Genomic DNA, 15,443 nt, shown 5'->3' with positions numbered 1-15,443 from the left:
CAGAGCTGTTCAAAGGAAGCTGAGCTGTGATTGGTTGCTATGAGCAACAGTTTTCCTTGCAACCAATCACTAAGCTCTCTCATTTCACCAGAGCTGGTTAAATGAAGCTGAGCTGTGATTGGTTGCTATGAGCAAGTTTTCCCTTGACAACACCTCAGCAGACACTGACATGGTGGGAGAAGTCTAGCATCCCTGGGAACATAAGCTCCCAGCCATTGTCTACCCCCCAAAAAGGAGCATAGAGCACATGACAGAAATGAATCCCCCCCTCCCGTGCCCATATACACATCACACATCCTCCATCCTATAGGCACATCTTCCCTCTTAAAGGGATCATTGGAAGTCAGAGCAAATCCATTCAGCGCTTTGGTTTTGACCCCAGGCCTCTTTTAAAGGGATCTCCGGTATGGAAGTTAGGGTAAATCCCTCAGTGCTCTGATTCTCACCCTAGGCTTCTATTAAAGGGATCATTGGTATGGAAGTCAGGGCAAATCCACTCAGCGCTCTGGTTCTGACCCCAGGTTGATGGGATGATGTGGGATATTAGGGGTAGTAGTCCGGTGGCTCTGGCTGACGGGATGATGTGGGATATTAGGGGGAGTAGTCCAATGGCTCCTGCTGACGGGATGATTAACCGGGAAAAATGCAAAGTACTACATCTGGGCAATAAAAATGAAAAAAGCATATACAGAATGGGAGGAATAGGGCTAAGCAACAGCACATGTGAAAAAGACTTGGGTATACTAATAGATCACAGACTGAATATGAGTCAACAGTGTGATGCAGCAGCAAAAAAGGCAAATGCAATTCTAGGATGTATTAACAGAAGCATACAGTCTAGATCAGATGAAGTCATTATTTCCCTCTACTCCTCTTTGGTCAGACCTCATCTGGAATACTGTGTCCAGTTTTGGGCACCACATTTTAAAAAAGACATCAACAAACTGGAGCAAGTTCAGAAAAGAGCGACCAGAATGGTGACCGGTCTGCAAACCCTGTCTTATGAGGAAAGTTTGCAGGATTTGGGAATGTTTAGCTTGCAAAAGAGAAGACTGAGAGGAGACTTAATAGCTGTCTACAAATATCTAAAGGGCTGTCACATTGTAGAAGGATCAACTTTATTCTCATTTGCACAAGGAAAGACTAGAAGCAATGGGATGAAACTGAATGGGAGGAGACGCAGACTAGATATTAGAAAAAACTTTTTGACAGTTGGAGTGATCAATGAGTGGAACAGGCTGCCACGAGAAGTGGTGAGTTCTCCTTCAGTGGAAGTCTTCAAACAGAGGCTGGACAGACATCTGACTGGGATGATTTAGCGAATCCTGCTTTGAGCAGGGGGTTGGACCAGATGGCCCAGGAGGTCCCTTCCAACTCTACGATTCTATGATTCTATGTGGGATATTAAGGGTAGAAGTCTGGTGGCTCTGGCTGACGGGATGATGTGGGATATTATAGTGAATGTGGCTATGCGGAGTGGGCGGGGCACTACACTCAGCTTTATATATATATAATCATTATAAGTTGTTATAACTAACCGTTTGTTACTATGCCCGGTCAGCGCCGGGCTCTTCAGCTAGTGAACCTATAAAATCGTGGTGTATACTACTATAGTCACTCTTGTAACTATGACTGTACATGATTTATAGCGGTCAGTGGACACAATCCACCTTATTATACTACCTTTCTTCTGTTATTAAATTGTTTTTTTCTTTATTTTTCACATTTTTCCTAATCTATACCATTGAATAAAGTTTCCAATTTAAGCATCAACTCCTTGTGTCCTCCATTTTGCTGATAAGTCTTTGGAGTTGCTGTAAGCCATTTATAAGCAGTTAGATATTGTCTGATGGCTATTCTTTTGGATCAGGTATATCTGTGTTTACAATGTGTAGACTCCCTACGATTTCTTCCCGCTGGGGATGCATTGATGACCAGTGGGTCATTAGTGGATTGTATCCATAGCGCTGTTATCTGGCTCCGCAGCCATTTGTGTGTGTGGTCTCCTGTTCTTGGTGTCTTCTGCTCGGACGCACACTGTGAGGGCAGGATGTGCCACCTGGCCCCATGAAGGATAGATTGCTATGTTTCTTTTTTGTTTTGCAGGTGTTTCATTGCCATTTTAACAGTAATTTCTTCCCCCTTTTCCTGGAGCATTTGTTGTCTGACAGAATCTCTGTTTCTACTGGCTCTTTTTTACTCGGTAAGTTGTCAGCTGCCCAGTTCTCTGTCTTAACTCACTTGCAAGTATTGTCACCAGTTGTGCTGACGTTTGTGGCGGGTGTCAGCAGAGTCTAAAGGGCCTGTCACACTAAGCGATATCGCTAGCAATATCGCTATAACGTCACCGATTTTGTGACACAGCAGCGATATTGCTAGCGATATCGCTATGTCTGATACTTACCTCCGACCGGCTCCCCCGCTGGTTATCGCTGATCGCGCGAGAACGTCCTGGACCGTTTCTCGTCGTCAGCTTCCTGCTGGGCTTCCTGCTGTGGAGACCAGCGACGTGTGGAGCCGGGCGGGAGGACGTCAGGATCGCCTCGTCTGACAGGTAAGTAGTGACCCCCGACCCCTGCGATGTCGCTGGTGAGATCTGCCTGTGTGGCAGCTCACTAGCGACCACTTAGCGATGCACCAGCGATCGGGATCGCTGGTGCATCGCTAAGTGTGACAGTACCTTTAGGCTACTGCTGAAAAGGAATGCTAGTCCCCCATACAAAATAGATGGTTGTCAGAAAACTTTTCTCCCAACTCCCCCATAACTGGGAGCCATCCGAGCGCTCTTGTGTTCTATGAGACAGCCACAGCCAGATTACTCCTGCGGCAGCTTATCTCGCCAAGACCAAAAGTATGGACCGTCCAAAATCAGACATGCCGGATCAGTCAATTTTGGCATATATGGTGGATCCTACAAATAATTCAACCTTCAATATGAGAATTACATACACATCTGGTCTCATCTGACTGCAGACAAAAATTGGAATTTTACAGATGTTTCTTAATAAATTTTATTTCTATAGCGCCAACATATTCTGCAGCACTTTACAGATCAGTCTGCCATCGACCATTGTGAGTGATCATTAGAGGAATTTTTACTGACTTTTCTGTTTTTGGACAGCGTTCTGTCTTTCTGGACTGCCACCCTGTACTTTACAGCACTGATCTTATTACTTCACATAAGAAAAGTGACGGTCTACTACATATTGTAAAGTGGGAATGATTTTTCTCTCCTCTTTCCCAGGTATTTCTTACATCGCTCCTCATTTAAACAACATGTATTTCCTCTCTCTGTGTCGGACGTACGGTGTTTACAGCGTTGTGCGATGGCTGTTCATCCTCAAGCTGGCCCTCAGTGCACTCATGCTCCTTGCTGGCCCGGACCAAATATATCTACTGTGTATATTTATAGCCAGGTTTGTATCTTACATTATTTAAAAACTATTTTCATGTATCTGTCTCTATGTATGTCACTTTCTCTTTCTGTCACTTTCTCTTTCGCGCTCTCCCCATCTGTCTCTTTTGCCCTTGGCCCCCGCCTGTCTCTCTTTTTCCCTCGGCCCCCGTCTGTGTCTCCCTGTTCACAATTCCAGTTGTTATTTCCATTTGGGTTTACAAAAACGGAAATTAAATCATCCAGTGGGGGCGTGGCTATGTAGCTGAGGTGGAAGGACGCACGCTGCAAGAGCTCCTGATCATCCTGCCTGTATCCTGCAACTAACGCCTGCTTATTACGATATACCTGGCAGCACTCGGTGGCTTTGGATACCGGGACTCCCCCTGGAACCCCCTAGGAGGGCGCAGGACTGCTCTGGCGAGCAAACGGCTTGAAGGCCAGGACGGGCGGCGGGGCCTGCACGACGCGGCGGCCATCTTGGATGCACGCTCTATCAGTGAGAGCGGCGAAGTCCAGCTTCCAGCGCTGCAACGTCACCGGGCAGCGATCTACATCCTGTAGAGTTGAGGGGATATGCGGTGAGTGCCCTGGAAAAATTGGGCCCTGCAATACCCCCCTTCCATCGATAGACTCACTAGCCTGTTGGCGATATTACTGTGGGAGAATCTGCTCCACCCACCGCTGCTGTCTCTGTGGGTGGATTCCCCCCCCCCCCCCCGGCCTCAAGAAAGCCCCAGTGATATGGTGTCTCCATCTGAGTGGATACTGCTCCCAAGTCGTAATTAATAAACCTGACCCCTGCTGCACTCACAGTTGAAGGGGAAGGAGTCCTGGAGTATACACCTCTAGTTACCCTGGTGTGCCTTACTGCCATTGATCATGAATCGATCTAAAGGAACGACAGCAGCAGAAAAATTAAAAGAGTTTGTCAGACCCGACCCCTCTGAAGGTGCACGGTCTCTAAGAAATAACCCTTCACAAGCTCAGCGTAAAAATCGTCCCTCTGGAGGTGGAGAGTAGACAGAGCAGGAAGAACTGACTCTTAAGCAGGAATCTGAACAGCTGATGCAGGCCATCTCCCTAACCAGGACATCCCTCACTGAGAAAATAGAGGATGTCTACACTGAAGTGGGGAGACTCTGCCAAGATATGCAGGCCATGAAGAGACGCATCACAGAAGTGGAGACGAGTGTGTCCCAGGTAGAGGACACCATCACACCTATGGAAGCCAAATTAACAAAAGTGGCAGGCTCCATGAATGCCTGGAAGCAGAAGGCGGACGACCTGGAGAACAGAATGCGTCGGAACAATATCCTTATCATCGGTCTGCCAGAACGCTCAGAAGGTCAACAACCTGAGCAATTTCTGGAAAGCTGGCTTAACACCTCTTTGGGAGATGAATTCTCCTCAGTTTTTGCTGTTGAAAGGGCTCATAGGGTCCCTATAAAATCCCTTCCTCCAGGAGCCCCACCTAGACCCTTCCTGGCACGTCTCCTCAACAGTAAAGACAGACACCATTCTGCGCCTCGCACGGCAAGAGAGTCCCATCAAGTTTGACAATGCTGTGATCTCAATCTTCCCAGATTTCTCCATGGAACTTCAGAAGCAACAGGCACAATTTACTGAAATCAAGAAGCGGCTCAGGGAGAGGAACATTGTTTATTCAATGATTTATCCGGCCCGGCTTCGGGTCGTCCACGGGGGATCCTCTGTGTTTTTCACGGATCCAATGGATGCGACCGAATGGCTGCGGTCCCATGATGGATCCCATGCAAAAGAATCCTAATGTGCCTACTTTAATCTGGATCCTTTAATTACAGGCCTAATTGGAGCTCTCTCGGCGAGTATCCAGTTATCAACAATACCGGACACTGTATACAGTGATGGTTTCCCCTTGTTTATTTTTCAGGGGCGTTGGACCTTGCTCCTATATTGTTGGAATTTTATTCTGTTTTCCTTTTTTCAAAAAAGTTTTAGCTTTAATTGTTACTTAGGTGAAGTCGCAGCCAATAGTAGTCCTGTTATCTATGTGATGTCTCTGCATTTTACTCGGACATTGATACATTGATATGCATTATATTCGGATAAGTGGAAATGGGTTCTGAATTAATTTGTATGACATGGAATGTGAGGGGTATTAAAACCCCTCGGAAGAAGATTAAGGTATTCTCACAAATTAGGCAATACCGTCCTCACATTGTAGCTCTGGTTGAGACACACCTGACCAGAGATACAGCTCGGTGTATGCAAAAACCTTGGGTACAATGGTCTGTACATGCATTTCACACCAGCTACTCAAGGGGGGTCTCACTACTAATACATAGGGACGATAGATGGGAAGTCAAGGAGGCCCGGAGAGACCCAGAGGGGCGTTTCATATTTGTGCAAGCACTAATCAATTCTAGGAAATATGTTATTTTGTGTGTTTATAACACCCCCCCCCCCCCCCGGCTGGTACGTCAATTCTCCAGAAGGCAATGAGTTTTGCTTTGAACTATCCAGACGCAGAGGTCCTATGTATGGGGGACTTTAATTTGGTTATGAATAATTGTCTAGATAGGTTGAGACTGGGCGATAGAATACAGAGTGGGACTCCACTGCCAGCTACATCCCAACTGTCAGTTCATGGAAGGTAGCGGATGGCTGGATCTATGGAGAACGCGCCACCCCGAGACGAGGGAATATACTTGTCATTCATCCACTAAGCGTTCCTTATCTCGTATAGACTATATCTTTGGATCCAGTGGTCTTACAATGTGGATAGATAATATTGAGCATGGCAGTAGGGGGATTTCAGACCATAGTCCAGTTGTTCTCAAACTTAAATATGGACCACCAAATAATTGGATAACGTGGAAATTGAACCCTTTCTGGCTGAAGTTGGTAAAGCCACCCGACAGAACAATTGATCAGTTACATAGCTTCATCTCCTCCCACCCCGGGCCCCGGAATATTAACTTATTTTGGGACACCCTGAAGGCATACCTGAGGGGTTGCTTATCCTCTACGATTTCTTACATTAAACGGGTGTCATCGAGGGAGGATGAGGAGATGGAGCAACGTTTAAAAGACTCGGAGGCTGTTTATATATCTGATCAGACTAGTGGCAATAGGGTGGAGTGGTTGACTGCCCAGAGATTGTATACTCAACACATAGACACTAAATCAAAACGTAAACTATTTTTTACTCGTCAATCTTATTTTGAATTGGGGAATCGATCTAGTAAATTCTTGGCTTATCTGGTGCGCCAACACAATTCAGCTAACACAATACTACAGGTTCGCAACTCAGATGGTACCTTGGTATCCTCAACTGAAGAAATAATGGGTTGTTTTCATAATTATTCTGGTTCACTATACAACTCAAAAAATTATATTGATAGCCAGGGGTCTCTAGACTACCTGTCGGATGTAACATTTCCCACTTTAGACGCTTCCCAGCAGGCCTTCATGGACGCTCAATTTACTTTGGAGGAGATAGAGGATGCCATGAACGATATGGCCTCTGGGAAAGCCCCTGGACCAGACGGATTTCCCATCGAGCTATGTAGGAAATACCAGGAGATATTGGCGCCACGCCTGTTGTCGGTGTTTCGGGGAATCTGGGAGGGGGGTCATGCCGGAGTCCTTTTACGAGGCTAATATAATAGTACTTGAGAAAGAAGGGAAGGACGCTCTAGATTGTGGATCTTATCGCCCCATATCACTAGTGAATGTGGATTATAAGATTTTTACGAAAATTTTGGGCACCAGGTTGATCTAAATTATTTTGGAACTTGTACACCCTGATCAAATGACTTTATGCCTGGTAAAAGCACTTCCATTAATATTAGGCGAGTCCAATCGGTGGTTCAATGTTGTTCCCTGGTACCGGATAATCAACGAGCATTGGCACGCGGCGAAGGCCTTCGACTCCCTTGAGTGGCCCTTCCTCCATGCATGTTTGCAGAAGTATGGATTTGGGGATAGGTTCCTAAAATGGGTTAGTATACTATATATGAAACCTAAAGCCCGTGTCATAGTAAATAGTTCCATATCTGAGCCCTTCTCATTACACAGGGGGACCTGTCAGGGGTGCCCCCTTTTCCCGGCCCTTTTTGCTCTTGCAATCGAGGCATTGGCAATTCGTATAAGGTCCTCCCCAAATATTATGGGCATAAAAATAGCAGGTCGGGTAGACACCATAGGACTGTATGCTGACGATATTGTGATATTTATGGATAGAGCGGAGGAGACACTGTCGAAAGTAATTACTACTATAAATAAATTCAGTAAATACTCCGGCTTGTATATAAACTGGGAGAAGTCTGCTTTGATGCCTCTCTCCCACACCCCAATGCCGCGACTTGAAACTCTTTCCTTACTGCCCAATGTAACCAACTTTAAATATCTGGGTGTACATATCACTCAAACTAGCACGCTTGATCTGCAACTTAACATACATCTACTGCTAGAGATAGTCAAGGCCAAATTTACGATCTGGAGTATACTATTAAAATGATACTATTCCCTAAACTCAGCTACTCTCTCCAACATATTATGTTGATAGCCAGGGGTGTCTTTTACAATTTACAAATTTGACCTCCCAAATCACTTCCTTTGTATGGGGAAAAACCAGACCTAAACTTAAGCTGTCCATCCTGCAAAGACCTAAAAAGGGGGGTGGGGCAGCGTTGCCAGATTTTTTCTTGTACTATGTGGCTGGTCAGGCCAGAGCTATATGTAAATGGATGCCCAGTAATCATCTCCCTAACTCTGAACATCACCTGCTTCATGCTGCGCGTACTGATTGCCCACTGGGTTTTTTGGAATTGGGGAAAATAAATGTTCCACGTTTGTTGTCCATGCTTTGTCTGGCAAGGTTAGTGTTGAAACAGATTAAGAGGGTGATTAGATTCCGAGATGTCATAGCTGAAATGCCCTTATGGAATAATGATTATCTTCTGATTCTACTTAAACACCCATCCACCGAGTTCTGGACCCAATACAATATTTCAACGATAGGTGATCTGCATGATCAGGGAACTCTACTCTCTTTTGAGCAATTACAGATCAAACACGATGTCCAGATATCCCAATTTTTTCGTTATTTGCAACTAAGGTCAGCCTTTCAGTCACACATGAGATGTTTTGGTATGGATAATGCTATTTTGTCACTACCCCTGATAGGAATTCTCAAATCACATGGTCCCCAGGGTCTCATCTCTTCTATATACACATACTTGCTGTCAGTAGGGGCGGAATCCGCCATCAGCTCGGTTAGATGGAAATGGGGAAGGCTCATCCCTGGTGTACAGGGAGAGGAGTGGGAGGAAATCCTGGAGTCGCCAATCAAGGTGTCTCCGTCTGTTAACAACAGAATTATACAATTATACATCATAAATCAATCATATTTGACTCCAACTCGACTCTTTAAGATGGGCCGATTCCAATCATCGGAATGTCTGAGATGCCACTCATTAGACGCAGACTTTATCCATATGATCCGGCAGTGTCCTATCATTGCACAATATTGGAAGGAGGTGACATCATTATTAACTTCCCTGGTACAAATTCCTTTTTCCCTCGAACCACTGGTTTGTCTGTTTGGGGTGTGGGATGAGGAGACATGGGATCACTATGTTGGAAGACATTATTTATGGCACGAAAGCTACTGGCACTGCGGCAGATGTCCATCTCTTAGGATCTGGATTGAATTGGTAAACTCGATTATCCTATAAGAGCGCACACTTTACCAAAACAGAGGATGTCCGGGTAAATTTGAAAAGATCTGGGAGAGGTGGAATTCTTCTCACCTTACTGTGTGGGATGGAGATGTTGCATGATAAAAAAAAAAGTTAATTATGTGAAATCAGGCTGCAAAATAGTTGTTGTTTTGTTATAGTAATGGTTTAGAAGTTTGTCAGGTTTACCACTTGAATAATACTGTGCAGACCAATGTACGTTAATTGACACTATGTTTATTCTATATGCATCTGGTATGCACATTTTGCTTTGAAATTGGTGCTGTGTGAAACATGTATACTCTGTACATTATCTGTCACCATATACAAGTTTGTAAGTTGTGTCCCCTGTCTATAGTTTTAATAAACGAATTAAAAAAAAAAAAAAAAAAAAATCATACAGTGCCGGCCCCGTTGATTTAAATGGGGACAGAGACTTCCTAAAATGTCTTTTGTTTGACTATTTCCGCTAAAAGGTGTTGTCTCAGACACTCCCTGTGAGTATAGCATGCATGTTCCAGAGATGGACCTATGAGACATTTATGGCATACAGTGGGGAAAAAAGTATTTAGTCAGGCACCAGTTGTGCAAGTTCTCCCACTTAAAAAGATGAGAGAGGCCAGTAATTGACATCATAGGTAGACCACAACTATGAGAGTCAAAATGAGGAAACAAATCCAGAAAATCACCTTGTCTGATTTGGCAAGATTTATTTTTCAAATGATGGTGGAAAATAAGTATTTGGTCATTAACAAAAGTTCATCTCAATATTTTGTTATATATTCTTTGTTGGCAATGACAGAGGTCATCGTTTTCTGTATGTCTTCTCAAGGTTGGCACACACTGTTGGTGGTATGTTGGCCCATTCCTCCATGCAGATCTTCTCTACAGCAGTGATGTGTTGGGCCTGTCGCTGGGCAACACGGACTTTCAAATCCCTCCAAAGGTTTTCTATGGGGTTGAGATCTGAAGACTTACTAGGCCACTCCAGGACCTTCATATGCTTCTTACGAAGTCACTCCTTTGTTGCCCTGGCAGTGTGCTTGGGATTATTATCATGCTGAAAGATCCATCCACATTTCATCTTCAATGGCCTTGCTGATGGAAGGAGGTTTGCACTCACATGGCCCCATGCATTCTTTCATGTACATGGATCAGTCGTCCTGGTCCCTTTGCAGAGAATCAGCCCCAAAGCATGATGTTGCCACCCCCATACTTCACAGTAGGCATGGTGTTCTTTGAATGCAACTCATCATTCTGTCTCCTCCAAACACAACAAGTTTTGTTTCTACTACACAGTTGTACTTTGGTTTCATCAGACCATATGACATTCTCCCAATACTCTTCTGGATAATCCAAATGCTCTCTAGCAAACTTCAGATGGGCCCAGACTTGTACTGGCTTAAGCAGGGGAACACGTCTGGCACTGCAGGATCTGAGTCCCTGGTGGCGTAGTTTGTTACTGATGGTAGCCTTTGTTACGGTGGTCCCAGTTCTATGCAGGTCATTCACTAGGTCCCCCCCATGTGGTTCTGGGATTTTTTTTTAAATTCGTTTATTAAACCATAGGCAGTTATATAATACACACATTTAGTATATGATGGGCAACACGGACTTTCAAATCCCTCCAAAGCTTGATAAAAAACATACATATGCACAGATAACATGAAAATGTGAAGCATAATGTGTGCATCAGTTGTATATAAATAAAGCAAAACATAATACCAATTGAATCACAATAGCGTTGTGTTTTTATACCAATAATGAAACCTGCCTAGCTTCTAAACCCTACCTACGTCTACAAAAACAAACTATTCCGCAGCCTACTTCCACATAATGAACTGTTTGCTGTGCGACATCTCTGCTCTGCAAAGTGAGGTGAGAGGAATTCCACCTCTCCCACCTCTTTTCGAATTTACCCGGGCATCCTCTATTCTGATACAGTGTACATTCATATGGGATAATCAAATTTACCAAAGTGATCCAGGACCCAAGAGAAGGAGGTGAACCCCCCCCATCCACCGTAATGCTAGTACCTTCCGTGCCATAATCAGTGTCTCCCGTAGAAAAATCCCAACATATTGACCCCATGCCTCCTCATCCCACACTCCAAACAAACAAATCAGTGGCTCAAGGGGAACAGGGGTTTGTACCAAAGATGTCAATAATGATGTCACCTCCCTCCAGTATTGCGCAACAACAGGACAACACCAAATCATATGAATAAAGTCTGCATCTATTGAGTGACATCTCAAACATTCCAATGACGGGTGTCGGCCCATCTTAAAGAGTCGAATTGGAATCAATTATGATTGATTAATAATATACAATTGTATCATCCTGCTGTTGGCAGACGGAGATTCCCAGATTGTCGACTCCAGGATTTCTTCCCATTCCTCACCCTGTGTATCTGGGATGAGCCTCTCCCATTTCTTCTTAACGGAATCTAAGGCACATTCAGTCTCCACTGACAACATATATGTATAGAGAGAGTAAATGATGCCTTGAGGGCCCTGTGATATCAGGATCCCTATCAAAGGTAGAGACGAAATGACACTATCTATACCTATACATCTCATGTGCGACTGAAAGGCTGACCTCAGTTGTAAATAACGGAAAAACTGGGATCTCGGGACATTACGATTAACTTGTAATTGCTCAAAGGACATCAAAGTTCCATGATCGTATAAATCACCTATCGTAGAGACTCTATACTGAACCCAGAACTCGGCAGATGGATGTTCAAGTAGCATCGGGAGGCAGTCATTATTCCACAGGGGCATTTTAGCTATAATATCCCCAAATCCAACCACCCCCTTAATCTGTCTCCATATCGATCGTGCCAGACGAAGCAGAGGTAGCAGTCTCGATACATTTATTTTCCTCATTTCCAAAAAACCCAGCGGGCAACCAATCCGTGCGGCATGAAGTAGATGACTCTCAGAATTTGGGAGATGACCTCCAGGCATCCATGTACTTATGGCCCTTGGCCTGTCCAGCCAAATAATATAAAAAGAAATTGGGTAACGCTGCCCCCCCTCCCCTCTTGGGCCTCTGTAGAGTGGTTAGTTTAAGTTTAGGCCTGGCTTTCCACCAAATAAAGGATGTGGTTTGGGAATTCAGATTAGCAAAAAAGGATTTAGTGCGGTAGTGGTGCCCATGTTGAAGAAAGTAACTAAGCTTGGGGAGTAATATCAATTTAATTAAATTAATACGTCCGGCTACAGACAGTGGACGTTTACCCCAGATCGCAAATTTACCCTTGACCGTCTCAAGCAATGGTTGTATATTGAGTTGCAGATCAAATTTACTACCCTGAGAAATATGAACACCCAAATATTTAAAGGTGGTTACAATGGGCAGTAAGGAGAGAGTCTCAAGTCGTGGCATTGGAGCGTGGGAAAGAGGCATGAAAGCCGATTTCTCCCAATTTATATATAGGCCAGAATATTTGCTGAATTTATTTATAGTGGTGATGACTCCTGTCAAAGTCTCCTCCGCTCTGTCCATAAATATCACCATATCGTCAGCATACAGGCCTATGGTGTCCGTTCGACCTGCTATTTCTATACCAGCAATGTTAGGGGAAGATCTTATACAAATTGCCAGTGCCTCAATAGCAATAGCAAAAAGGGCCGGGGAAAGGGGACACCCCTGACGAGTTCCCCTATGCAGCGAAAATGATTCAGATATGGAGCCATTTATGATAACCCGGGCCTTGGGCTTCATGTATAAAACACTAACCCATTTTTGAAGTCTGTCACCAAATCCATACCTCTGCAAACATGCAGAGAAAAGGCTATTCAAGAGAGTCAAAGGCCTTGGCTGCATCCAGCGACGCCAATGCCCATTCATTATCCGGTTTCAAAGAACTATATTGGACCACTGACTGGACTCGTCTGATATTTATGGAGGTGCTCTTCCCCGGCATAAAACCCGTTTGGTCAGAGTGTACAAGATCTATTATGACTGAATTCACTCTTTTGGCCAGAATTTTTGTAAAAATGTTATAATCCACATTTACTAGTGATATAGGCCTATAAGATCCACAATCTAAAGGGTCCTTCCCCTCCTTTTTAAGAACTATTATATTGACCTCATAAAAGGACTCCAGCATGCATCCTCCCTCCCAGATCCCACGAAACACTGTCAACAAAAGAGGTGCCAGTATATCCTGGTATTTCCTATATAATTCCACAGGAAATCCATCCGGCCCAGGGGTCTTCCCGGAGGCCATGTCTTTTATGGCGTCCTCTACCTCCTCCAGAGTAAACTCAGCATCCATAAAGGCCTGTTGGGAAGGACTTAGCACAGGAAATTCCATATCTGACAAATAATTTAGACACTCCGGGACATCCACATCGGTCTTAGAATTGTATAGTGAACCATAATAATCAGAAAAGCATTTCAGTATCCCCTCAGTTGAGGAAACCAAAGCACCACCCGAGTCACGAATCTGTAGAATTGTGTTAGTCGCATTATGCCGTCGTACCAAGTAAGCCAAAAATTTGCTTGCCTGATTCCCCATCTCAAAATAAGACTGCCGGGCAAAAAATAATTTACGTTTCTTCCTGGTGTCCGTGTATTGAGCATATAACCTTTGAGCAGTTAGCCACTCCACCCTATTACTGTTAGTTTGATCAGATATATAGGCTGCCTCTGAATCCTTCAGATGTCGCTCCATCTCGCCATCCTCCTCCGATATCACCCGTTTAATATAAGAGATCGTAGAGGATAAACACCCCCGTAAATAGGCTTTAAGAGCATCCCAAAATACATTAATATTTTGGGGTTCAGGGTGGGACGAGACGAAGCAACGTAACTGATCTATTGTTCTATCAGGGGATGTTATCAATTTCAGCCAAAAAGGATTCAATTTCCATGTTAGTCGATGGCCCGTATTTAAGCTTAAGAAAAACTGGGCTATGATCCGAAATCCCCCTACTTCCATGTTTAATATCATCCACCCACGCCGCCAGACTGCTGGACCCTAAAATGTAGGTCTATTCGAGACAGAGAGCGTTTAGTGGAGGAATGGCAAGTATACTCCCTTGTCTCTGGATGACGCACTCTCCAAAGATCAAGCCACCCACTACCCGCCATGAATTGTGACAGTTGGGATGTCCCCGGGAGGGGACCCCACCCTGCCACCCTGTACTCCATCATCTAATCTCAATCTATCAAGATGGCTATTCATGACCAAATTAAAATCTCCCATACAAATGACATGTGCATCTGGGTAATTCAAAGCAAAGCTTAATGCCTTCTGAATAATTGATATATTGGCCGGAGGGGGATTATAAATACAAAGAATAACATATTTCTGAGAGTTAATCAGCGCATGCACAAACACAAATCGTCCCTCAGGGTCTTTCCGGGCCTCCCTGGCTTCCCACCGAACATCTTTATGAATTAACAGTGAAACTCCCCTTGAATAGCTGGTGTGAAAAGCATGTATAAACCATTGCACCCAGGGTTTTTGTACGCACCGAACTGTATCCCTGGTCAGGTGCGTCTCCACCAGAGCCACAATATGAGGACGATAGTGTCTAATTTGTGAGAACACCTTAATTTTCTTTCGAGGGGTTTTTATGCCTCTTACGTTCCAAGTCATACAAATCAACTCAGAACCCATTCCCATCTATTTGGATATGTTGCATAATGGTGCCCGAACCAAGTGCAGAGATCCCATCCAGATAGCAAAATTGGCGTCGGCTGCAGCATTTACCTAAATAACTATAAAAGCTAAAACTTTTGAAAAAGAAAAAACAAAACCGGAACCTAGTAGCATAGGAGCACAGTCTCTCGCCCCCATCAAAAAATAAACAAGGGGGATACCATCACTGAGCACAGCTTCTGGTATTGTTGATATCTGGGAATTCGCCGAGAGAGCTCCAATTAGACCTTCGATTGAAAGAATCCGGAGCAACAGCCGCCACATTAGGATTCCTTCGCAGGGGACCCCCTATGGGACCGCAGCCACTCAGTCGCCTCTGCCGGATCTGTGAAAAATACGGAGGAACCTTCATGAACAGCACGAAGTCGGGCCGGATATATCATTGAGTATACAATGTTTCTGTCCCTGAGCCGTTTCTTGACCTCGATGAATTGCGCCCGCTGCTTCTGCAGTTCCATGGAAAAATCCGGAAAGATGGAAATGACAGCATTGTTAAATTTAATAGGACTTTTCAGTCGTGCAGGACGCAGAATGGTCTCTCTGTCCTTACAATTGAGGAAGCGTGCCAGGAAAGGTCGAGGCGGGGCCCCCGGAGGCAGGGGTCTTGTAGGCAGGGCTGTGGAGTCGGAGTCGGAGTTAGTTTTGG

At 44.6% G+C, this 15,443-nt stretch overlaps 1 protein-coding gene across 3 annotated transcripts in view; it reads left to right on the top strand.

The window, feature by feature from the left end:
• Window positions 1–15,443, top strand: part of MFSD13A (major facilitator superfamily domain containing 13A) — a 72,918-nt gene that overhangs the window by 45,296 nt on the left and 12,179 nt on the right. For all 3 annotated transcript variants that reach the window (XM_073555773.1, XM_073555771.1, XM_073555772.1), the window contains exons 6-7: window positions 2,107–2,203; window positions 3,245–3,416. In XM_073555773.1, the coding sequence (XP_073411874.1) occupies window positions 2,107–2,203; window positions 3,245–3,416 (269 nt within the window). The remainder of the gene's footprint in view (window positions 1–2,106; window positions 2,204–3,244; window positions 3,417–15,443) is intronic.

Source organism: Dendrobates tinctorius, unplaced genomic scaffold, assembly GCF_039654945.1.
Source record: "Dendrobates tinctorius isolate UK_male_01 unplaced genomic scaffold, ASM3965494v1 ptg000230l, whole genome shotgun sequence".
NCBI lineage: Eukaryota > Metazoa > Chordata > Amphibia > Anura > Dendrobatidae > Dendrobates > Dendrobates tinctorius.
This window is presented reverse-complemented; position numbering and strand designations above follow the sequence as displayed.